This window comes from Polyodon spathula, chromosome 11, assembly GCF_017654505.1.
Source record: "Polyodon spathula isolate WHYD16114869_AA chromosome 11, ASM1765450v1, whole genome shotgun sequence".
Classification (NCBI taxonomy): domain Eukaryota; kingdom Metazoa; phylum Chordata; class Actinopteri; order Acipenseriformes; family Polyodontidae; genus Polyodon; species Polyodon spathula.
The window spans coordinates 7,243,202-7,269,267 of NC_054544.1; the positions used below are offsets into that span (position 1 = coordinate 7,243,202).

Here is a 26,066-nt window from a genome sequence, read left to right on the forward strand (position 1 = left end):
TATATTTATGTTTGGGCTGGTAAGTTACTGGTTGATTCGTGCATTAGCATTGTCTAAAGAACAGCAAAACCCTTTAACACCCAGGCTTTAGATGTACAGTCCTGTCTAATTAAAGCATTGTCATCAGATGAAGAACCATACAGTCAGATGAAGAACCACATGTGTGCAAGTCAGACCTGAATTTGTTTTCCGATTTTAAGTGAAACAATGTCCCTTGTTCAATTCTTGATCATATTCACCTTTCTGTAGGTGTAGTACTGGCAGATGGTGTGTAGATAAAAATGAGCTCTAGTAGAACTAGATTCACAGCTGAACATAATGCCTGCTGACATTGCACATCTACATGGGTCTTCTTTCCAACGATTCAGTTACAACAGTTCACTTACTGTTCTTTAACTAACACCTTTTTATTTCAAATAAAATCACAACTAGTGGGTTTTTAAAAATGTTTTGTAATGTTTTTAATGTGAACAGTGGCAATGTATCAATGTATATTTACAATGTCTACAATATTTACATTAACGTTACACGAAGAAACAAATGAGTTTGTGCTTATTATTTACAACTTTACCAGTATTTATATACTGTACAGCTACAGGTACCCACACATTGATAAAGAGATCGGTACTGTGCTAAAGATTTGATTGGGGATCTTTAAGTAATGAATCCCCTACTGTATGTGCCACAAACATCCTAATGCTGAGCTAACAAGCATAGCCTCTAAATCCAGTGACAACCATTTTTCCACTATCCCTTCATCCCCACAGCATGGGAAAAAAGGAGCATTTTCGTAAAAATGTGTTTGAAGCAATTCTTAAAATGTTCTTCATATTGTTCACATCACAAAACGGGAAAGATGGAGGTATCACAGAAATGTTTTTTTTTTTTTTTAAGTTTTGGTGCCTAAAACATTTTTTTTCTTAGTATATTTTATGTTCTAATATAAATGTATTATACAAAAATAAATACTATATAAAAACTGTACAGGAGAAATGGAAAGAAAATATACAACTAACTTAATTAAACAGCTGCACTACAAACCAGTATTTATTTACATTTAATTTAACTTGACCCATCACAAAGTGCCAATCCTGGACCACTAAGCATTGTGGGAAAGGAGAAGGATGCGAATTGCCTAAAAATGCAGGGTTCCAGTGACTGTTATAAGGTCCATTAGAGTGACTAACCCTTTAATGCACTGCATGTCAGAGATTCACAGTGACTGACTTGGAAATCTGTGGCTGTTTCTATTTTTACATCATTTAATAAATGTGCTTTCCTGAGCTTCACATTTTCATCCTTGAAGAAAATACTGTAAACTATCACATGACCAGTAATTATAAGTTACACTTTGAAATAATATGAAGGGTGTTTTACAGAGCCAGTTTCACTTTTGCATCAGCTACACAAGCATCAGAAACATGATGCTGATACAGATTAAAACGAGTGAGCTGCTTTGAAAATGCTGCGTAGTTCTGCTGAGTGGAGAAGTTGTTGCAAAGATTGCCTCTGTCTCATTTCTTGGCAATGGCAAGTTGCAGATATTTCCTTCACAACAAGAAGTGCAGACCTGTGTGAAAAAAAAGCAGTTTGTTACAATCTGATATGAATACAGAAGCCAAACTACCACGTTTCACCATCGACTAAACATAGCTGTGTTAAAGTTCAGGTTTCTTATTTTTCTGCCCATCGAAATTAATATATAACAGAGGGTGCTTGGTATAGCAAAAGCAATTAAAAGTTATTCAGGGACAATTTCCAATAAATTTCATAGACTGATGTATACTATTAAAATAAACCATCTTCTACATACAGTGCATTCCATTTATAAGAATCACTGATATAAGAATCGATATAGTGATCAAAACAACTGGGACAAAATCATTTCTATACTAACCAATGTAAAGTACTCGTAAGAATCAAGCAATCCACTTATAAGAATCATTTCAGGGCAAACTGACTACATGTAATATGGTACTTGGTCAAGTGCAATGACGTGTACAGCCAATAAAGCTGTTTTTGAGTTTGAATTTGATCACATCTGGCGTGATTAAGCACATAAGCAGTGTGGATAATGCAGTGATGCAGGAAACACTGATGTGATTCTTATAAACTGAGTGCAATGTATAATGTAACATGGAGGCCCCCTTTCTCACATTTACATTAATGCTTGCCATAGTTCTGGAAAATAATTATTCACCTTTCCTGAATAGATTCTCCTTGAGCCTTTGTCTTTGCACCCCCTTTGCTTTTGGTCTATATTTATTTAGGCTCATGTATTTTATTAAAACCTTGAAAACATGTCTCTGCTTTGTCTTGGTGTAATTTATATCCCAGCTTCTTTTTAATAATCTCTCATTTTAACGTTTCATATCAGACTGAAGAGGCTGCCTCTGCTATTCTTTCTGCTATCTGTCTTGCCCTTGTGTTCCTCACCTCATGTCCTTCATGATCAGGCTGAGTGCATCCCGTAGACAAACAATTCTCCAGGGCTACACAGCGCTTAGTGACTGATATACTCTCCCCACTGGAATCCATTTTGTGACGTGTGAAACAGTATCTTGTTGCTGGTGGAGGGAGATTGGGAACATAAGAAGATATTGGAAATTTAGAAACACCACAGACATTTCAAACACTGTGCAAACAAACACGGTGACATAACACAACCAACTATGATTTTAGAATGTCTTACAAATGCTTGTTATGTAAAAGTCGAGAAGACTTTAGACACTAGTGCCTTCAGAAGACATTTTTGAAGTAGAGGATGATTCATATAGATGCTTCCACAAGAAAAATGCACAGCCTGCTTAGCATGCTTAAACTGTTAAATACACTCAGATGTTGTTTATATTCAATATAAATTACTATACAATGTGTTTCCCTTTTGTCAGGATTGGGTGGAGATGTCTTTGTTTTACTGGGGGTGCTGTTTTTAACTGAAATTTTACTGTCAGGCATACAAACCATCCATCCAATAAAAATAGAACAAAGAGGTGGCAATGTCCTGTACTTAATGCAAACTCAAGTAAATAAAATCTGGGTATTTGAAGCAAATAAAAATCCCACAGAGTATAACAAAAAATCCCAATGACTCCACCATATGACAGTCATTTTCCAAATATGTCTGGGTTTGGTTTTATTATCCATTCAATAGAATTAGACTGTTGGCCTTTAACTGGCATTCCAATCTGATCAGACCAAAAGACATTCTATCAACAGATCTAAAGTATTCCAATCTGATCAGACCAAAAGACATTCCTATCAACAGATCTAAAGTATTCCAATCCGATCAGACCAAAAGACATTCCTATCAACAGATCTAAAGTATTCCAATCTGATCAGACCAAAAGACATTCCTATCAAAAGATCTAAAGTACGTTCCAAGATGTTTCATTCCAACAATGCAAATAACAACCCTTTTGCAAAGAGAGGGCTGTTATATGACCTTATAGTTTCATACCAAATACTCAACCTGCACGTCGTGTACTGTCATAGGAACACAGACTTAGACCCTTCTCACTTGGATTTATTCATATTTTGCATTATGCAGCAGAAATCAGAACCAACTGTTTCAGGCTTTCAGGAGAGAAAGAGACACATATGTACTCACCTCGTGGGCAGTAAACATCTGGTGCCCATCGATTGCATTCATAGTTATCTGAAGCATTTTCACACGTGAAACACTTGAACCCACCGGGGTATGGGGTGGCTACAACAAAATGGAAATGATACACTGTTAATCAGAGAATTCATTAAGTGCTCTAGAATTTTACACTATGGGTTCATTTTCAAAAACTGTGTATATGGCTCATAACATCCAAACAATTATATTTGAATTGGGGCTTGCACAGATTTTAAATGCAAATGGTTAAGTGCAACATACAGTACCTCATGTAATCAAGGTCAATCTTGACTATGATTGTGTCCCACAGGTTATGAACCTGATGCTTTTGATGCAAAAAAAGACAACACTCCACCCGACACTCATTGAACAGTTTCAAAAACTATATGGATAAACCATCTGTTACGATCACACAGCGGGTTGTTATGCTCTTTCATTTAGTACTATCAATGGACTAATCTGATAAGACCTCCATTTCCCTGTAGCTCTGACAGCTGTGGGTCTGAGGGTCGTCCAAACTTCAGTCACTATACAAAGACCCCCAGTAAGCAAGCTGACATTGCTGCCATGAAGTTATTTGTGCTGTTTTCTTTTATGAAAATCTTTAATAGCCTCATTTTAATCTGTAACATAAGCCATGCCATCTCCAGTAGAGCTGTGGTATGGTGTGGTCCAAACTTGGCTTATATTAAAGAGAAAACCCTCTTCATACCAGTCAGGGAAAGGAATGTGAATAGTCACAGCACGGCTGCAGCTGGCAAAATGTAGCATCACATAGTCAAAATAGAAATACACAAGGTTACACTGGTCCTGCTGAGCTGCGAAACTGCTGAGTGACCAGAGCGGTTTACTTATTAGTGATTAGTAGAGAAAGCTGGTTTGCAGATATATTTTTCCCAAAGATCCTTCTTGATAAGGGTTGTACGAGCAAATGCCTGACCTCTAATACATTGACTTCCCTCTTTAATGGTACCCTAATCTTATTTTTACACATCCCTTACTTGCAGTAGCAAGAGAAATGCATGTTCATTAAGTTATAATAACAACAATCGTTATATAGCACCTTTCATAATGGACCACCATCACAAAGCACTTTACAAGATATGAAACTAGGCTGCAGAGTCACTCACAAAAGACAGAGCACAAGGAGGTTAAGTGACTTGCTCAGGGTCATCCAATGAGTTAGTGGTGGAACTGGGATTTGAACCAGGTACCTGCTGTTTATAAGCCCATTTCTATAACCACTGGGCCACACTGCCTACTATGATATGTTAGATATCTGAGATAAAATATAGTCTAACTGCATATCGGACCCCAGAAAAAACAGTACGTGGTTGCACTTGGCAAACAAAATGAAAAAGCTCTGTTCCCATAATTCCAGATCTCTCAATTAGTAGCTGGGACAGACTTACTCGTAACATTATTTAGCACATTTTAACATGTGTTTGTGTGTAACATACACAATAACAGCTGACATATAACAAAAACCTAGTCTGCTTTCAAGGTCCATTTAGGAACTGAGTTCTGGCCACATTATCTAATTCATATTAGAAACAGCCCAGCCATGTCCTATTTGTGTGAGGCTGAATTCAACCAAACTAGAGGGGAGCTGCCAATTAATTAACTAGGTTTGTATTTGCTACAATTTTATCATAGGCAACATAAATTCTTTATGGTCTGATAAGCCCCAGCATTAATTAAATCAACATTGATATTAATTAAACTTGGAAATGGAGCCAAGTTACATGAATTAATAAGGACTGAAATGGGAAGCAGTGCAAACTGTCTTCACTGGCTACCCTATTCTTTGATCCGTGGTCCATAGCAAATTACTGTCACAGGATGCCAGTCTATCAGAGAAGAGGAAATGGCCAATAATTCTGAAGAATTTTTGTTTATGTGATGTGAGGTAAATAAAGGGGCCTAGACAGCGGAATGAAGCCTGCTTTGTTCCACTCACTCACTCACAACTGACAGGGGGTAAGATGGGGAGAGATTGTGTGAAGGTTCCACAGAGATGTTTGAAATGTTGTTCTTCATCACTTCAAAGAATTGATTGGCGCGCCATTGAGCTGCACACAGTTGTTGTTGCAGCTGTATATAAATCTCATTTGGCTGCTGATCACAGAAGTTGGTAAGCCCCATAGTCTCTGCTCCTAGGCCTTGGCCCCAACAGTATGGGCAGTCCTTCAGAGAAATGATCAACGTCACAGATTCACAGTGGCCATTAACAGGCTGTAATAATATCCTTAGCTAATCACTGGTTTTAAAGGAGCCTTTTGGTCTGAGCATTCACGCCTGTGTGGGTTACAGGATTTCAACAATCAGACGGTGTTACATTGACAAGGTTTAAAATTACCAGCCAAGGCAAATGACTAAAATCATTTTTCTGCCAACCAAGGAGTCTTTTCATAGTATTTTATTAGGGTAACGAAACCAGTATTTTAATGACTGCAAGAGCGTGGTTTTCTGTTGCAGGTGTGCTATGACACAAATGGTTTGAACCAGCTGTGTTGCTAAACTGACCTGACACCATAATATTTGAATTTATTAGCTAATCTACAGTACATTAACATAATAATAAGTCAGATAACTAATAATCACTGTTACTAATTGTGGGCATGTTAAATCTGAAAGAAATATGCCTTAAATGTAAAAAGAAATATGCAAAAACAATGTTCCAAGAAGGTATAAGTGTCTCTTACTAGAAGGATGGAGGTAGATGATGTCTTGCACTGTAAACTCCCGAGAGTGGACTGCTTTCAGCCAATCAGCAATCAGGCTTAGCAGCAGGACCCAGGCCACTGCAGGCCAGGGTTCCATTGCCGGGTGTGGCCTCACACATACAGCTACCCAATCAGTCAACACCTTCTTCACTGCTGGATACCTGGGCACCTAAACAGAGAAAGAATTACCATGAGATACAGGCAAGTGCACTGCAATGTAAAATCATAAAGCAAACAGCAATCAAGGAAGGAAGGACCGGAAATTCCAATATGGAGGGCTTTTTTTATTGCAGTAAGTTGATTTACCTTATGGAAATGGCAAGCGCTGATGCTAACACTGCCAAGATAAAATAATTATAATATCTAAACTAACTTAAGAATGCATTTGCAAAACTTTTGTTCAGTTTTGCAACATCTGAGTAAAAAAAAAAAAAAAAAAAAAAGCTATAATTCAGCCAGGCAGACATCACTGCACTGCAGAAATGAGTTGGGTGCTGGGTTTGTGCAGGAACTTGCCATCTGCTCTTTCTTCTGCTTTTCCCAGCAGAAATTCCAGAAGACAAGCCGGGCTGCAAGCAACACCTAGCAAGGGGTAATTACAACCCTTGAATAAAAGATCTCAAGAAATCTTGGAAATTGTCCAACGGTCCTTCAGAACAAGAGGGCAATCCGCTCATAATTATTAAAATCACCTCTTGTCAGTAATCTGATTTAATGCCCCTTAACTCATTAATAAGAGGACAGAGTCATTATTAATCGCTGCTAACTCTAAAAAGGCTTACATTTGAATCTATCAAATGAAAAGTGCATTTTAAAGGAAACCTGTGTTTTGGTATGCTTTTTTTGTTTTGTATTGCTCACATTAGCAGCAGGGTGAGGTGAATTACAATCATGAAAATATAACTGTGTACAAGATATAAAAGATGATACTTTTATCTTGTGACTCTTTCCATTTCAGTGGCATTATTTCAGGAAATAAGCAGTCCTGCACAGGTCGTAACTTTCTGTCTAATGGGATTCTATGTGTTGAAAACAGTAATAATAAATCTGAGTAATAATAAAAGCTGTCAATAGCACTATTTTTTTCAGACAGAAAAATGCACCAAATAATTCATTTCATTTGTACCCACACTGTTTCAGAAACACAATGATCTCACAACAGCAAATTTATATACATGTTAAATTTCCAAGCTCATGCAGTTGTAATCTATTAATACAGTGAACTTAAAGAGACAACTGCTACATGGCTGTCTTCGAGAACAGGAGATCACAGGTGCAAGAGATGAAAAGTGTTCTTAATCACAATCAGGGGATTAAGTAATACAGAACTACATAAGTCATTAAAAGGTAATTTGTAATGATATTACAATGCGGAAAATAATAGTGTCTTTATATATTAGGTACAGAGAATCTGCTAAAAAAAAAAAAAAAACTAACTAAAATAGTGGGAAAAAAAGAGTTCTACTGGGAAAAACAATACAGCCCTAGTGATAACAATGGCATTTAAATACAAACAGCCTATATATTTATATGGCAAGAAAAATGTCAGTTACTTAATATTTATTACATTTTAGTGGTTATAAGGGTCTTGTCTAGGGGAAAGAGGTTTTGCCACTGATACAGGGTACTCCTAGAAGACTAAACAATGCAAGTCTCTTTTCCCTCTGGTTTCAGACTAAACAGGAAACTGTTCTCTTAGGTTTTCGTGTGTCACAGAAATAAATGAATGTTACAGAAGTAAAGGATACCAATCAGAAAGAAGTCACAGCATTGGCTCATACATCATGTCAGTACAACTAAGATTACATTTATTTTTTATCAACAGGTTTTTTCTGTGCAATCTAGAGTGAAACTCAAAGGCTATTTAACCTATACATCGGGTTAAAATCCCTATCCAAGACAACACAGCACCTCCAAAAAAAAAATCCTATTCAGTTTTAAATCAACATTATTCTCATATTCAGTCTGCTCCACTGATTGCTGTACCCAATTACCCAATTACTGAGTTTGCAGAACCTCGATTAGCAAGGGGACATGTTATCCCTGCCTTCACAAGACCAAAGCACAATAGCAGTCCTACTTCGTATGGGGAGCTGCAAATTCCAACATTCTTTACTTCTATGCCAGTGCCCACAGTAAAAGGGATGGATTCTGTCGGATTAGAATATGTTCTATGAGCTGAAAGCATAAGCTTAGCATTCGCCTTGCCTGTGACCCCTATCATTCATACTGTGCCTCTCAACTTTTTCAACAACAAATAAAAGACGGACAGACCATGAGGTCAGGTTTCAAGATGCAAGCCAGGTTTTTGCAATCACCTTTGCTTACATCCAGAAAGATATCTACTGATCTGAAAGGAGAACGTTCCACTTTAATGTCACAGAATGAGAACAAATTTGGAAGAGCATAAGAAACCATGAATTATACAAATTACTTTTAGTGTTGTCAAATTAATGTGTTTTTCTCCTTTAAAAAAAATCTAACACAAACGTGCCACACAAAGATGCCTGGTGACCCTCGATGAACTTTTAAAACCTTGGTGGCAAATGTCAAGCATTGTGCAACAAAAAAATGATTAAGATATTACAGAGCTTGTTAAAAAGTGTGTGTTGTCTCTAAAACCAGTGGGCTACACAAAACAGCTAGCTTGTCCAACCAGTGACTATATGTTCATCTGTGACTAGTAACATAGTCAAACATTAAACCACAGGGGACAAGAAAATGTTTTATCCATTGTTAGTTTCAATCATAACTATAAGAGTCCTATAGCAAAGCACAAAGAAAAAAAATACAGTACATCCTACCATATATTAATTACTATCATCTCAGAAGTCTAATATTTTCAACAACAAAAAAAATGCATGTATTATGGTAAATATGTATTTGGTGTTTTTTTAACGCTATTTTTTGGTTGCTGTTCGTGAAGGACAATTTTCTGACTGCCGTTCTACATATTTTGGTCTTTCACTTCTACTTGTAGATTGCATTTCTGCCTTGTATTGCTCTAAAACAGCAGCATCCTAAGACATCTTATAAAACTATATGAATCTAGCTGTACTCACACTATTTATTATTTTATTACCACTCTTGTTAAGTAATTTATTTTCCAAGAAGTGCTGTAATAATGAATTATGATAAGAAAACTGTTATCTAGGCTATGACATTTCATTTTTTTCAAAGCAGGTGAACATGTACAAAACATTTCAACAAGTGCAAGCTGCCAGCAATGGCACTGTGCCCACTTTTCTGACTAAAAGAGATCTATTCCTTGCTAAGTTTTCTTTAACTGAGCCAGTGAAATTATGGTTCACTTGGGTATCAATAGAATTTGCTCTTTTATTAAACATGTCAGTGAGAATACCAGGATGAGAACAAAAACATTATTACACCATTGCAGTGACATGCCTGTATTGTGTCTGTTCACCAAGTGGGTAACTATACCCTTAATGGAAAACACTTGAGTAAGAACAATCTTGTTAGGACTTCTGCCTAGTCCCATGATATAACATTCTGCTACTGTAAGTTTTTATCTGGGTTGTGGACTGTCTGAATCAATAGTTTAATTCTGTCACCAACCCAAAAAGAGCACGGTATAAGAAACTTTTTAACTTTTCATTTTATTCACAAGTATTGTTTTCTCTTGTCAGAAAAAAAGTTGTTCTATAGTTCCTTACTATGTGCAAAACTATATGTCACTATCAGTAGAAAGCTCTGAAATACTGAAGTGACCCCTCCACCTACTGTACCATCAAAACTGATAGCTACTGTATCCTGCTATATTCCATTAGTCTGTTTAGCAAAGACAATGCTATGTGACTTTATATCTACAAAGCAGTCTGTCAGTTTAGTGTTTACTGTTCTGTAAGGAGCTTAATAAAACTCTGTCAACCAATCCTATTGACAGGTCAATAGTGCTACTATTTCCTGAGAACCAGTCTATTTCCTGATACAGATTTACAAATACACACATCATTAAACTCCAGCAATGTGCTTTTTGGCCGTGACCAGGAATTGGAAAAATACCATCTTGGCTGTAATGTGTAACCATGCAAGAAAGAGAGCCATACTTTCTCCAAAGCTATCATGAATAAACATTTTCCAAGAAGTGCTTTTTTTCTCCTCATTTTTTGGGCAGTCAACTGAACAGCCTCAATTCTCCTAGACCCACCACAACATTTCTTGCCAGCACCCTTGCATTGTTTCACTATTGTTTTCTGACTGTTGTACAAAGTGAGTCACTGAAATCACCTAAACGGCATGTGTAACAATGTGCTAGTTCATCCAAAACTACCCCACTTCCTTAAAAAAAAAAATTCTAAATGCTTTAGAACACTCACATTACTGAAAATCCAAAGTGCCCCACAGAAAAATAAATAAATAAATCTGAATACATTAATACCATAATCCGTGTATTACCTGTGAATAGTTTTGACAAAGGAATGAAGTTACGTACAGCCCTTGCAAGTTCAAGAAATAGCTAACATTAATTCACCACTGAATACATACAGCAGACTTTTAGTTTCTAAAGCCATTTTCATTTTGGCTCTGAAATGTGGGTCAGAATATTGTTTAAAGAAAGTGTTATCTCACCTAGAATTTTAGGATTGAGACATATTAAGAAAAAAAAAACTATATGAACATAATTTAGATATTTTATATTATGTTATATTTTATAACATTATGTAATCAAAGAAACTTTAAAATGTACAGTATTTCTTCTTAGATTTCCAAATTACACTTTTTTTTTCAGTTTTTCATGGAAAACTACAAAGCGGTATGTAAATCAATATGTTAATGTAACATTATTTAGCAGGTTTCATTTGACTTTATGAAGCAAAATTAGTTAATTATATAGGGTGATGCAAAACTTTTGGCCATAGCTGTACTACTGATATGTTGGAACTGAAAAAAAGGCTTCAGTTGAAGCTGGGATAAGGGTCTGATTTCACATTGCAGGTGCTTAAGCTAAAGCCTGGGGACCTCTGATTTGTATGCCTTTTTTCTCAGAGGTTCTATGTTTTTTGGTGTTTTTTTTAATGCTTTTGCTGCATGTCCTGGTGGAGTAGTTAAGGCTAACTCTGTGACCGCTGGAACAGGTGTGATGGTTACTGTGACCTAGTCAGTCAAACTTGAAAGAATAACTACCGATCACTGGTAGCAAAAAGCTAGAAACTCATAAGACAGAGGTTACAGACTGAAATGTTGATGTAATTGTTTTTCCAACCAACCTATTGCTTTTGTGTCTTGTGGTTTTTAGTTTTTTTGTTTTTTTCAAATTTCAGTCAGAAATCGTATTTATAAGGGTATTCAAAAACAATGAAGCAGTTACTGAAAAACAAAGCTTTGAAATATTAAATAATCTTCATGTTTAAAAAACAAATAGGTGTTTTTGTACCATTTCTATATTTGCTTCTTACAGCTTGGATTGTGCAGAAAGAAGTACCAATTCAAAAGGGTCTGGTTTTCAGATACTGTTAATTCTTAATTGGAGGCATTTTTAAGATCTTGTAGGTAAGATTTACAAGTTAAAATGATTTATAATTAATTCAGATAATTATGGATATAATTATACATTTTTCTGGTGTGGTTTCCAAGATAAATTTCAGTAACTTGTGCCAAGTTTATCCGCATTATTTAAGGCGTAGAAGTTGCTACATGTTTTGTTTTTTTTAAAGAAATTATTCAAAGCACGTAAATAGTATGTAGAATAACTGATTACTTTTCCACAACAAAGAGAATAAAAGTCTTTATTCTTTGTCGAGACAAGAATTGTAGGTGTTATGTTGTCATGCATTATAACCATCTAAATAACCATGTAATGACACATTGCCAGCCTCATCTTTAAAAAAAGGATCAAGAAAAAAGAAATATGTATAAATGAAACAGTGTCTAGGCAAGGTGAGCAGGAGGAGATGATATTTTGAAAGGTTATCTTGATAAGAACCAGAGCTCATCTATCTATAATCCCCCATTAATACTATGTTGTTCAGGAGGACTTCTACCTGTCTCATGAATCACAACATTTGATGAACATAAACGAGAAAGTTGGAACTGATACATATACATAATTTTTTTAAGCTGTTTGTGTAAGCTTTTGAGCTATTTAAAAGCTTTCCATGGCACAACTTGCATTGTGTCCTAGCCTGTTCCAGCAAGTGTTTGTGACTATTGAGTATTGGGTGGATGTCATCAAGGCTTCTTTCCTATTCCAGCACTGCAAATTGCTGTGATTTTCTCTGTGGGAAATGGAATTTATTCTTAGCTGCCAACTGCTTTATAGCAAATGAAATACTATAAACAAAATACCAAACCAGCATTCCTACTGTGACATCATTTTCTGCTGTTGAATGAAAGAATGATAAAGCTTGTGTTTTCACGTGTGTTCCACAGTGATATTGGATCAGTCACCACACCTACCACATTTCCAGCTCTGCTGAACTCATGGGTCACTACTCTGTTCTAAACATAGGGTGAAACATAATGACACCCAGTTCTCCATACTGTAATTATCCAGAGTTTTTCCAATAGAGATAATAGAAATCTGACCCCTAATTATGTAATGGTTTATTATAAAATAGCTCTTCTTTCATTTTGCCACTGTAAAGTATAACATGAAATGCACTGCAAATGATATAGAATTTTCTCATAGCCCTCATTCTTGTTATAGCCATGGCCCATTCTGTTTTAACGACTTCTAATGAAAGCTAAAAATTTTTTTTTTTTATTTTATTTTATTTTTTTGGGGGGGGGGGGGGGGGGGGGCTAAAGGCACACACAAGCGCTTGTCTGCTGTTGCTTAGTCCAGACCTGTAATACAATAGTCTAAAAATCCTTAATATATATCAGTACATTTACATTTTTTAGTGCTGGGACAACTATCCAAATATTCAAACGAATATTTCGGATACAAAAATCAGATGTTCGTGTTCGCTAGAAATGACAAAAATACCTTGCACTTATTTACCACTTCACCAGAAGTTGCACTACAGATTCAAAAATGGCAAATGAAAAAGAGCTTTGTGTGATTTGTGAGATTAATATATTTAAAAAAAAAACCACAGGATTTCTGTTATGTCGAATATAATAAAAGAGATTAAAAAAACAGTGAGTCGTCCCCCCCCCATCATTTTACAATGCCATTTCCACATTTGCTTTACTTGCAATGTTTAAAGTTAAATTTCAGTTTTCGTTTGCTTGAGCTACAAAAAGGCACAAGAAAACCTCAGTTTATTATTTTATGAAAGCGTGTCTATGGTCATTGTTTACTGCAAAGAAACAGCAATGGCAAGGAATGAAATACAGTCAACTTTATGTACTATTTATTTTGTGAATAAACAAAACAACGTTTAACTTGACCTGCTATTTGGCGTCCTTTGTTTTGTAGTTAATTCACTGGGGTAAAGTAAGGCCTACACAATGTATTCTTTACTCCTGGGATATTTTTCTACTTTAATGTGTTAAATATTGTATTGTTTTGCTGTAAAATAAAGGCACACACACAGGGGCTGCGCCACCCTGCCCCTGCTGCTATGCTGTCTGTGCCTGTGTTCAGTGCAATATAATGGCTTGTATTACTTTTTGAAAACAAACTAATAGCCAAACAAATATTTAAATTATGAAAATTCTATGTTCGTCCCAGAACTAACATTTTTAAACAGATTCCATTTCCACCAACAGTTTAACTGCTGTTATCAAAACAGAATCATGCTATTGAGTCACTAGCTACAGCCGACAGACGTCTACAACATTCGTCTTGAATGTTTAAGAATGTAAACCAGCCTTCGCACAGTTTACTCGATGAAAGAAGAACTGATTAAATAAGTCAATATAACTAATATTATCTTTACTTAACAACTGATGTATAATCAAGTAGATAGGGGTATTCCAAGATTGCTATTAACTTTAGTTGTGGTGTTCCTATAAAGTTACAAATGTAGATAACAACATAAATGTTTTACCTTTCCCAAATCAGATTTCATAAACTTCACATAGATTTGCAGTGTGGCACATTTCTAAAAACACCTGCAATTTAATACACCTTCTCACAATTAGACAGGGGAATGCTACTTTCTTGCTAAAGCCCCTTTTACTGGGACAATGCGTAATTTGCAGGTTTTATGAGCTAGTGGTGTAAACTGGGTTTTTAATGGAGTTGTTGTTTAAACAGCATATCTTATCTTAATTGGGTTTAGCCAAAGTGGATGCAAGATTTAAAGCAGATTTAAAACTGCTGGTTCTTTTCTACATTCTTGAAAATGTAACTGGACTGTTGCCACTAATAATAGCATACAGACGTGGATTGTTTTCAGGTAGGTTTAACTATCCATGCAGGTCTACATTATGCCAATACATTGAAAAACAAAAAAAGGGCAACTAAAAGCACTTAAATGTTAATACCCAGTTAAGAAGTTTGTAAGCTGCCAGTATGACAAGTCAAGAGAGCAAGGGTAGGAAATTGAAATCAGTTCCCTACATTTTACTAATCTGCTCCAGGCAAGAGTAAACAGCCATAGGTATTTATTAAGACAAAATGGGTTTGGAGTTCTGCCTAGAAAAAAAAAAAAAAAGAATACTACATTCGCTTACAAGTTAATACTACTTTATCAAATGGGTACAATTAAGAGTATGTTAAATACCAAAATGCCCAGAACTTAAATAAAAAATAGATAAAAACCTGCTAGCAAGTTGTCGAACAAGGCTACACAATGAAAATTATTTAATCCTTGCGTGTTATACAGACACGTATATAAAGGTAACACTGAAAGGTAAAATAAATTAATCACTGATTACAGCAGCAGCTTGAAAAAACAACTTTTATTTTTAAACAATTCAGCAATTTAAATGTAAATGTAATGCTAATGAAAGGTAAGGGGACTGGCCAATGTTTTATTATTAGGCTTCCCAAGCCAAAGGCTGGGAAGCCTATTGTTATTGTTAAAGTTTTTTTTGTTTGTTTGTTTTTTTTTTAGGTTTTTTTTTAATTCCCAAAACTTTAAACTGCTGCTGCTTCAAAGCTACGTGACTGATCAGGTTCTGACTTGGCAGGTAACAGGCTGGATACATTGTCTGTCAGATGCAGAAAAAAATTTGCTGCTGAGTCCTTGCAATTGGCGCCGTGACGCATTTTTCGATAAAACCTTTCGAAATCTTCTTCTTGGGAACCAGTGAAGCGATTGATCTGAAACTTGGCATATATCATCAGCATCCAAACCCGCATCAAGCGAAGCAGAAGTTGCTGTGATAAATTTTAATGTCAAAATGGCTGCCACAAATCTTACTGAAACACACCCCTAACAACAACCTGCTGCTGTTTGAAAATCGTTTGTCCAACAAACTCCAAACTTGGTAGTTATCGTCCCAGTAACAATGGGATACAAATATGTGAAAATGGTGATGTTTTATAAAACAATATGGCCGCCACTTATAGTTTACATTTGAAATTTAAACCTGCGTCAGTTTCAAATGATTTACTGGACTAACTCCAACCCCCCCAAGCATCTTCCCTGATACTGTATCAATACAATTGACTTTTAAAAACTGGTGTTAAACCAAAATGGCCATAAGACGCATTTCTTCTTGAAACCTCACGAAATCTTCTTCTTTGGAACCGTTCAAGTGATTGATTTAACACTTGGCATTGTCACCATCCAAACCTACTTGCAAAGCAGAAGTTGCTGTGATACAATTCAGTAGTAAAATGGCTGCCACAAATTTCACCGAAACGTACCCTTAACAGCAGACTGCTTTTATTTGAAAACCATCTGACCAACAGACTCCAAACTTGGTAGGCATCGTTCCAGTGACAGCGGAATACAAATACGTCAAAATGGTTATGTTTCATGAAACAATATGGCTGCCACTCCTACATTTTTTTCTTATATTTAAAACTGCTTCAGTTTAAAAATGGTTCACTTGATTAGCTCCAAACTTAAAAACCATCATGCCTGTGTCGGTAAAACTTACATTTTCAAAAATGGCATTTGTGGGTTAAACAAGACGGCTGCCTGGTGCATTTTTCAAAAAAATAAAAATCTTCTTCTGTGGAACTGTTGAAGTTGCTGATTTTAAACTTGGCACACTGAGAACTAAACATGCTTAGACGGGTACTGATACTGGGGCTTGGGAGCCGTAAAACTGCTTGACAGTTCTAGTTGTTAAAGTTTTTTTTTTCTTCCCAAAACTTTAAACTGCTGCTGTTTTGAGGCTGTGTGTCTGATCAGGTTCTGACAATTGGCGCTGTGACTCATTTTTCGATAAAACCTTTCGAAATCTTCTTCTTGAGAACCGGGGAAGCAATTGATCTGAAACTTGGCATATATCATCAGCTTCCAAACCCACATCACGTCTGCGAAGCTGAAGTTTCTGTGATGAATTTTAAATGTCAAAATGGCTGCCACAAATCTTATTGAAACGCTCCCCTAACAACAAACTGCTGCTGTTTGAAAACCGTTTGTCCAACAAACTCCAAACTTGGTAGTTATCGTCCCAGGTGTATGTTTTCATCTGAAATTTAAAACTGCCTCAGTTGACAAACAGTTTACTTGACTATTTAGAAACTTCACAAGAATCATCCTTGACACGCTTAGACGGGTACTGATACTGGGGCTTGGGAGCCGTAAAACTGCCTGGCAGTTCTAGTTATTATTATTTATTATTATTATTATTATTATTATTATTATTATTATTATTATTATTATTATTATTTTAAGTTTTACCAGGAACAGATTAACAGTGGTGCAATAATCCCAGTTCAGAGAGTGTTGCATGACTGAGCCGAGAATCTATTTCCTACAAACATCATAAGAAACCAGCGTTCTGTGCTGGATGCATCTTTAACAATGGCCCTTTATGAAACAGGTTTGCACAGCCTTGTATTCAAATGAGGCCAAGTCCCCGATACAATATAATGCTGGCAGAGGATATGACACCACAATTAAGCTCTGCAAAAGCCCTGAGGCTAAAAAGCATTAAGCAAAAAAAAAAAAAAAAAAATGTAAATCTACAGTATGTTCTGCAACACAGCCACAAGCAATACAGATCTTCAAACACCAGGGTTAAACAAGTACTAATATCCCCACTCGTACTGTTAGACTCTAAACACAACATACAACTGCTGCATACAGACTAGTTCTAGTATTGATCTAAATCAGTTCAGGGAGTCAAATTACTTTACCTGCAGCTGCCGGAGTCCCACCCAGCTGTAAAACTAGATTATGTACAAGCAAATGACTGGGAAGGAGAAAGCTCTCAGCCGGTATATACATGTGCACTGTAAGTGTGATACGACATGAAGACAATTGAATTAAATGAGTAGCATACAGTCTGAGATTGCATAAAGTCTGGCACTTTTTTCACATTTACACAAAACATTTTTTTTACTTTTTTCACATTTACACAAAAGCTCTTTACTTCCTTATTGCAATGAATGATGCTTGCAACTGAGTGTCTGAACCTCTTCAAAACGAAAGTGCACTTCAATTCCAATCATTGTGGGCCAGGCTGAAATAATGCTTGTGAATAATCCTGGATCGTTCTTTGATGTACTTTAAGTCCAGTGTATAATTTTTTAATTCCCTTGTGGCTCGATGTGAAGATTAAAAGGATTAACTCCGTATCTTTTTTTTTTTTTTTTTAGGAAGTTTTATTTTGTTTTTGGGCGAGGTGCAATGTAATGGGCAAGATACTTCATGCTACAATTACTAACTTTGCCTATTGTCTATTGTATTGTTTTAAAGGCTATTACAGTTTTATATTTCTAGAAATAGCCTGGTTTGCTGACCGAAAAAAAGAAATCAAAACCAGCAGCAGGTAACCCAGAGTTTACTTGTGTTTCTTGCATATGCATTACTATGAAAAGTGGTACCTTTTTTCAAACTGACAGTTTGATACTATTTAAATAACATATTACTCTATCTTAAAGATAACAATGAAAACAAAGTTGAACAGATTAACTGCTTAAACTGAGTTTTGATTCGCATTGCTAATCGTATTTGTTTTACGAGTTTATGAGTCTACACTTGACTATAATAATAATGACGATGTGTGTGCGGTGCTGGAAAAACAAATAGTATTTAGTCCCGCTGAAGAAAATAAACAAAATAAAGAATAAAACCAATACTTGTGGGTTGTTGTTATTTGATTCATTCCCCCTTTCTTTGTTAATGTAAAAATTTTGGTTGTTTATCACTTATATAGGACACTGTATGGTTCAGTGGTTAAAGAAATGGGCTTATAACCCCAAGGTCCCGGGTTCAAATCCCACCTCAGCCAATGACTCATTGTGTGACCCTGAGCAAGTCATTTAACCTTCTTGTGTTCCACCTTTCAGGTGAGACATTGTTGTAAGTCTGCAACTGATTCATAGTTCACACACCTTGGTCTTGTATCTTGTAAAACACTTTGTGATGGTCATCCATTATAAGAGGAAATCTATCTAAAGATTACTTTACACATATATTTTTGTATTGTATTTTTATAAAGTACATAACACCTGATGGATTAAAATATGGAACATCTATTTTGCAGATATCAAGTAGCTTTACATAATTTTGCAAAATATGTTTTTCTCACTTCAGCATTGTTGAGAAAAATAAAATAATAATGATCATAACTACAAGGGAAATTGTACTAAAAGGTTTAAAAAAATGTAGTTTATCTCAGACATGGAAGGAATAACTAATCCTCACAGCCTCCCTAGATACAGAAGAAATAAAGGTCTCTCTCAGTAAAATTAGTTCAGATGTATTGGCACAGTTCAGCAGCAGGTATGTGCACATGATGCCTGTTACACTGACAACAAGTGTTACTTGGCTTCTATAATGAATCACATGGTGGTCAGAGTTATGGCTGACAATTACATACCTAAAAAGTCTTTCTCCCCAAAGTTAAATGAGAAAGTTCAACACACTAATTCCTCTAAAATCTTAATTCTACCCCTACAGTAATTAATCATGGAGAGACGGTTATTTGAAATGTCATCCTTCAGTTAATCAAGATCTCCTTGCTATGACCTCCCCAGAATAGAAATCCACTGCACATCCAATGCACTTACAGTAGTTGTCAGCTGCTTTGGGAACTTTTGATCGAGGTGCATCCTTTCTCATGACATAATGGTGCAGAATAACACATGGTGGTATTGAGGAAATTAAATAACCATTTCAGTTGTGTTACAGTTCCTTCCAAACAAGTTCATATTGAAAAATAATCTTTTTTTTTTATATACATTTTTATAAATAAGGAAAAAAAAATATATATATATATATATATATATATATATATATATATATATATATATATATATATACTATTTATAATATATATATATAATAATAGGTGCACAAAATAACACAGCAGGACCAAGATGAAGCAGAATATAGGAGGTTTAAAAAAGGCAAAACATACAATCTAAAGAAAGTGTTCACTGGGAAGTTCAGTGATTTCAACAAGATAATAAAATCAGTTACAGGTTAGTAGTGTGGTAGGTTACTTATATACTGTTACATATGACGATAATGCTCTCTGTGGATAACCGCAGTTAAAGCAAGCCTTCCATCTGAACTTCATTGGTACTTGAAAAAAGGAAAGTCTCTCCCTCAGTCTGTTTGGAGATAAATGGAGGAGAGCTGAAATGTTAGTCAATATGTCTGTTTTAAACAGAAAAGGGGGAATCTTCACGATCAGGTTGCTTGTGCTTGAGGTTCCAGGTTAAACATTTCACCAGACAGCCCAGGTATTAACTCCCAGGAGCTCTTCCATGTGTTTAAAAGTATTATTGTATGCATCCAGCTTTCTGTCTAAACTTGTACTGAGAATCAACACCTTACTGTTTTAGTTACAAAGACCGCTACTACAGAGAATATATAAATAATTTAAACAATATATATTCAGTTCAGTTGCATGAACCCAAGTGATTGTCTACCCAAGTGGTTTCTCACAGAAAATCCTTTAATGTTTGAATTTAAAGGCAGTTTGCATCAATTCCCCAGTTTCATTTGGAAATGCAGGAGTTCAAAGCAGTTCCTCAATTAACTATGCACCTTATGCTTTGATCTATATTAAAAAAAAACGAAAAAGAAAAACATCAATATGGTCAAAATTACCAGTAAAATCAGACAAGCATAAAAATCAAATTAATATATCATTTTTGTTTTACTATGTTTTGCTGTTCGTAAGTGCTTGACTTGTATATTTACATGTTTTGAAATAAAAATTGTAATATACTCAAACAAGAGCAGGTGCACACCAGGCTGCAAAGGGCCTTTAACCTTGTGTGCGGTTGCTTACAGATTAAATCCATCTGCTCTATAAATCTGTACAAAAAACTGCACGCAAAAAAAAAAGCTAATTAGCACCAGAATTACAAACGCCACAAGGCTTCCTCCTTATGAAATGGGTATAAAACCATTTGGACAAGTAAATCAAGATACAATTGTATTAATTTAAACTGAACACAAACCGAATGGCTGTAAACTGGGGGTTTTGGGTTGTGTTAGGACCGTCTGATTAACCCTAAACCAAAACATCAGTTTCATGTCAGACTGGCTGCTTTTACTAAGTGGAAGTAGACAAATTATTTTAAAAAAATGACCAGGTCAACCAAAATAGACTGTTAATCCTTGGGCAAATACCGGTAAGAGAGAAAAAACCTGTGGGGTTTTATGTTTAGAATGACTACAGTATGAATTACTGTCACTGCTTTCAGCCCCACACTACAGGAACCAGAACTGTAATAGCGAGCCTCTCCCTGCAATGCACAGCTGAAATCTGGATTTACTACTTGGAAGAGTGCAGATCTCAAACTGATTGGAGCCACAGGAATTCACCCTGAAGATCGGGTCAGAGCTCTCTCTTACTCAAGGTCATGCTTTGTTGTAATTGATAACCAGCAATTTATAATGATACATTGGGGGTAACCTCCAGTGACATACACACATTTTTTTTCCAGCATTTAAATCCCTTACAGTTATGTAATGGGCCAATGCGTGTTATACTGTGTTGCATTTAGTAGACAGTTCATTTAAACCTTAAGTACGCTTTTAAAATCTTTGGCTTATGGAAACAAAACCTCTTGGAAGAAAGCTGAGATAATGAGTTCCACTAATTTCTGTAAGAATGGTCTGGAATTCTATTCAGAGCCAGGAGTTAAGTGAGAATGAATTAAAATGCTTAAGAGGTTACATAGCCAAGACCAAGGTATGATAAGCACTCTGCCATTATTACTTCTCTCAAGTGTATCTGCAGGTATTCTGCAGGTGTTAAGTGTTTTTTTTCTTTCTTCCCCTCTGTTTTGTAGTGTACCCATGCCTTGTGATGTACCAACGCCCACATCCAAAGACAAATATATGATTCTGTTTTGCAGTGTTGTTGCACCCTGCACTCTGAAAGAAGTGCTGTCACTTTGCTGAGGCTTCTAATGTAATGCACTGTTCACCAATATGTATTCAGCATCATTGAACCCTTTGAGCTGACCCTGTTTTAGAGTCTCCTGAGCTTTATCAATGAATGGGATTATGAGGCAACAGACCCCCCCCCCCATAACTGTCCTACTATCAGTTATCAAAACAGGGCAGTGTAATCAAGTGATACATGTATTTTACAATTAAACTGACCTAAATATATCGTCCATACACCTCAGGGTCTTTTGCCATGCACTTTGTGTTGTACAGCAGTGCATGGGGTATGTGAAGGATTTCTATCCATCAATTAAGGAATTGATTGGGTATTTATATTATAAAATCAAATAATGTTCTTGTTAAGTGCTTGAACTGTCAAGTAAAAATGTTTAGCCACATTAGTGGTTTGCCTTTTAAAACATCAAAAACTACGAATGGCAAGGGAATGAGGGTATACTGTAAGTGGGTGTTTACTGTATACCAGTCTGTCTGTCTCTGCTTTGAAGTACAGTGCAGTATTATAAAATCCTGCCTCCCTCACAAGGCAACTATCCACATGAGGGTATCTTCACACATAAAAAAAACAGTTTCCATACTGCAAGAAAAAATAAAGTGTGCTTAAATTAAAACCTGAACTTTACAAGCTGCAAACCATTTCCCTTTGTTTAGCACCTGAGGCTAAACTGGACCCTGATCCAAATGCCATGCTGTTAAAAACATCTTTAATATACCTGTGGAGTATTACTTTTTTTCTATCAAAACGGCTGAACATCCATGTACAACTGGGCCCAAACCCCTTGAAACAAATGTACTGTATTTCAGACTGGCTGATCCCATATAAAGGTATAGCATAGTGTTATAAGTAAAAGCTGGATAGGTCTGGAATGCTTCCTCAAGGATTCCAATGTCTGCTTAGAGGTTAGCTCTCTGCTATCTGTGCACTGCTGTCATTTATCAGCACAGCTCTACAAAAAACCCTGCCGTTATAAGCTGTTCTTTACAGCAGTCCCACTACAACTGGCATGATACACGCTTCTCACTTCTCAGCTGCTCCACACTATTCCTCTGTAGGGGCTATGCATCAAACCGCTGTCTGTTTGTGTAGCTCCCACACTTCCTACTAGGATGTATTTCAAGACATGAATGAGTTATATGTGTGACTGTTGCTTTTAAAACACTTTCATAAATCTGTCATCTCCGACACGTATCCTCTTATTAGACACGATTAGACAGAAATTATGTTCATTCACCTTTTCACCAATGAGCAAAACAAGTCACATGCATACATAAATTGACATTATGAGTGGTCTCATTTTGTAAAAACAAAAGCTGTTTTTGCTTTGAAAGTAATGTGCTAATTTTGCACTGGACCCCGAACTTTGTGTTAATAGCAAAAAAAAATATTAATTAAAAAAATGCTTCTTAAGAATATTGAAAAGGATCGTTTAAAAAAATGTGGAGAGCCTAAAGATCAATAAGAAAAGTTATTATTTTAATTAAAATCAAAAACAAGAACAAGAACCGTTACCCCATCACACGAACACTGAAATAAACACCAAGGGGCGCTCATGGAAGATGACCTGGTTCTTCTCATTATCACTGTCAGTTCAGTCACAGATGACAAGAAGATTTACAGTACAATAAAAAAAGTCTCTCTTTCACATAAATACCAGATAAATGATGTTAAGGTTAGGGTTCATGTTAACCCATTAAGTACCAAAACATTTTTCTTTGAATACAGAATTTATTTATGTAATTTAATACATTCTAAATGAATATGCTACCATTCTATACTTTTCCAATCTGCCAGACATGTATAATGACAGGCATATTTACAACATAGATTCTCAGCGTCCAGTCAACTTAGACGTGCCTGTAGTCAGACCAGTGAAATTTCACAGGCTATGAAATTCAACACATAGAAAATTGGGTTTTATCTTCATTGTGGGGGAGGAAAACACAAAGAAATGGATAGTTTTCAGGCTTCAACTTCTTATTTGATATTGAGGAGTCACATTGCAAATGTACTGAATGGGTTAAACCAGACAGAGAGTTAAATGATTTGATGTTCCATCATAGAATTGTAAATATCAGTTTTATACAGACAGATTAGCTTGTTCACATATATATTTACATTAAAGTTCTTGCCACAGTATCTTGTATAAGTAACAACAGTAAACATATTGAGACCACTTCCATCTGCTATGTTCTATTTAACAGACAGGGTTACAGAATATAGTACTTGGCATATAGACACTTAAAAGCTATGCTAGTTTTTGTTTTTTTTTTTTTTTTTTTTTTTTTTTTTTAATATGATATTGTGCAAGCTATATGAATCAGCAATTCGCCAAGTATGTATATTAGGAACAGTAAAGTAGGCTGTGTTCCCTGTTCAATGAGGTACAGATGAGCTATATTGCTATAAACTGGGCGGACATGGTTTAAATCACTGTAACAGCTTCAGACACAACACATTTCTCTCTAATCCCGCTTTACCATTCAAAATCACATTTAATTACAGTACAGTGAATACTGCCAATATTGCGATCCAGCACATTTTATGATGTGCAGCAGTTTCCAAAATTAAGCTGTTCAAATAACTAATGCATTTTCAGAATCAGCTTATTAAAAATTACAACCGACCCTGAACGATAGGCTCAACGAAGCTCTGGTAAGCATATGGTGTTCGTATGAAAAAATGTTCTATACCCTGAACAACCCAATTATTGATGATGAAAAACACAGATCAACAATTTGTTTTTTTTGTTTGTTTTTTTTTTTTTTTTTTTGGGGGGGGGGGGGGGGGTGGGGTGGGGGTATATCATTAGAATATGTATATTCATACAGTCCGCTGCAGTGGCAAAGATACAACAGTGAATACATTCCATATTATATAAATTAAAAACGCTCCGTTACAAATGTCATAATACAGCATTCCATTAGTTGTGTTAAACTGTTTTAATATGATTTGTATTTGCTTGCGACTTGTTAGGTCAATGCCCACCTTACACTTCAGTCTTATTTTTTATTAAGGTCACATATTATTGGTCACACAAGTTACAATTTTAGAAAGAACATGTGAATTCCAAAACATAGCCTCGACAAAACCACACATTTGTTGCAAATGCACATTGAGAAGATACTATTGTATCCCATGCTGTTACTGGACATCAAATCTTTCAACAAATTCACTTTTCAAATCTTACTTCTTATTACTCAACCTAATGATGCAAAAACAAACAAATAAATGTGTATTGTAACCTCCGTCTCTTTATCTAAAAGTACACGTCTATAAAATATAGTATGGGTATCCATCGCAACCAAATATTGTGCAAAATAAATTTTAAAAAATCTATTGATCTGTTATTAATTAATTTCGTTAATCTGAGGTTGCCAAAAAAACATAATTTAAAATGTATTATTGTTGTATTTTGTATCTCCATGCCGCCTAACTTGCATTATCAGTTAAAAATGTTTGCTCAGCATTAATAAACAGAGCAATATGTGCCCATTGTTCTTTTGATGCATTATAGTCTGCACAGACAATGCAAGCAAGGAAAGTAACATCGCGTGCGTTTACTCGATCCTGCCACACATAAAAACTATTTGAGATGCATTACAGTGACTTACCTGCAAACGCTTCCCCTTTTCAGCTTTAGTTATTCTACTTCTAGTATTCCACTGGTCAAAGCAAACATCCACTTCTGCGTGCGTTAGTTTTGTTATGCGATATTATTTGAGGTGTCTCTGGTTTCTACTTTCAGAATCTGTCATTCAGTGGGGCACGCAGTCCTCAATCGCTCTCTGGCTGCTTTCAGGGTTAACCAATGAGGATCCTAACTGGGCGTGACCATCTTTGGAGGAGAGCGTCTGTATTGGTAGATAACTGATGCCTTTGGCACATCTACTGTGAAATCCAGGACTTTGCGACACACCCACGAACTTGCAGTTCATCACACAATGTGTAAAGAGAAGAGTTGGTTTACGAGTTTGTTTTGAATTAGATCTTTTTTAAAAGACAAATTAGGAGCAGGAGTGTTGGAATTATTTTGGACACCCCTATGTATTCAATTTTTGTTGTACTAACGTAACAGACGTCTCTGTGTCCACCAGCTCATCTTGCACTGCTTCTGGGTTACTCAAAAATGTATAAGCAAAGAATACTTTCCTTCCTCGCATTTCTCATCAGTAATGTATATCTTAATAATTAAATACAAATTGGTTTAGATATACAGCACGTAATTTAACTTGTAATGCATGGTGATAATTAGGTTTTGGTTCTGTCATTTAATTATTAATACCTATTTGCCAAAGGTTTGATAGTTG

The 26,066-nt window shown here is 35.8% G+C and overlaps 1 protein-coding gene across 1 annotated transcript; it reads right to left on the minus strand.

The window, feature by feature from the left end:
• Positions 1–219: 219 nt before the first annotated feature.
• Positions 220–25,523, minus strand: LOC121322753 (ly6/PLAUR domain-containing protein 6-like). Its single transcript, XM_041263024.1, has 5 exons — positions 25,371–25,523; positions 6,328–6,517; positions 3,611–3,709; positions 2,437–2,567; positions 220–1,570 (listed from the first exon to the last, which is right to left on the minus strand). The coding sequence occupies exons 2-5, from the start codon at positions 6,443–6,445 to the stop codon at positions 1,403–1,405; spliced, it is 516 nt and encodes a 171-aa protein (XP_041118958.1). The 5' UTR covers positions 6,446–6,517; positions 25,371–25,523; the 3' UTR covers positions 220–1,402.
• Between the last annotated feature and the right edge of the window lie 543 nt (positions 25,524–26,066).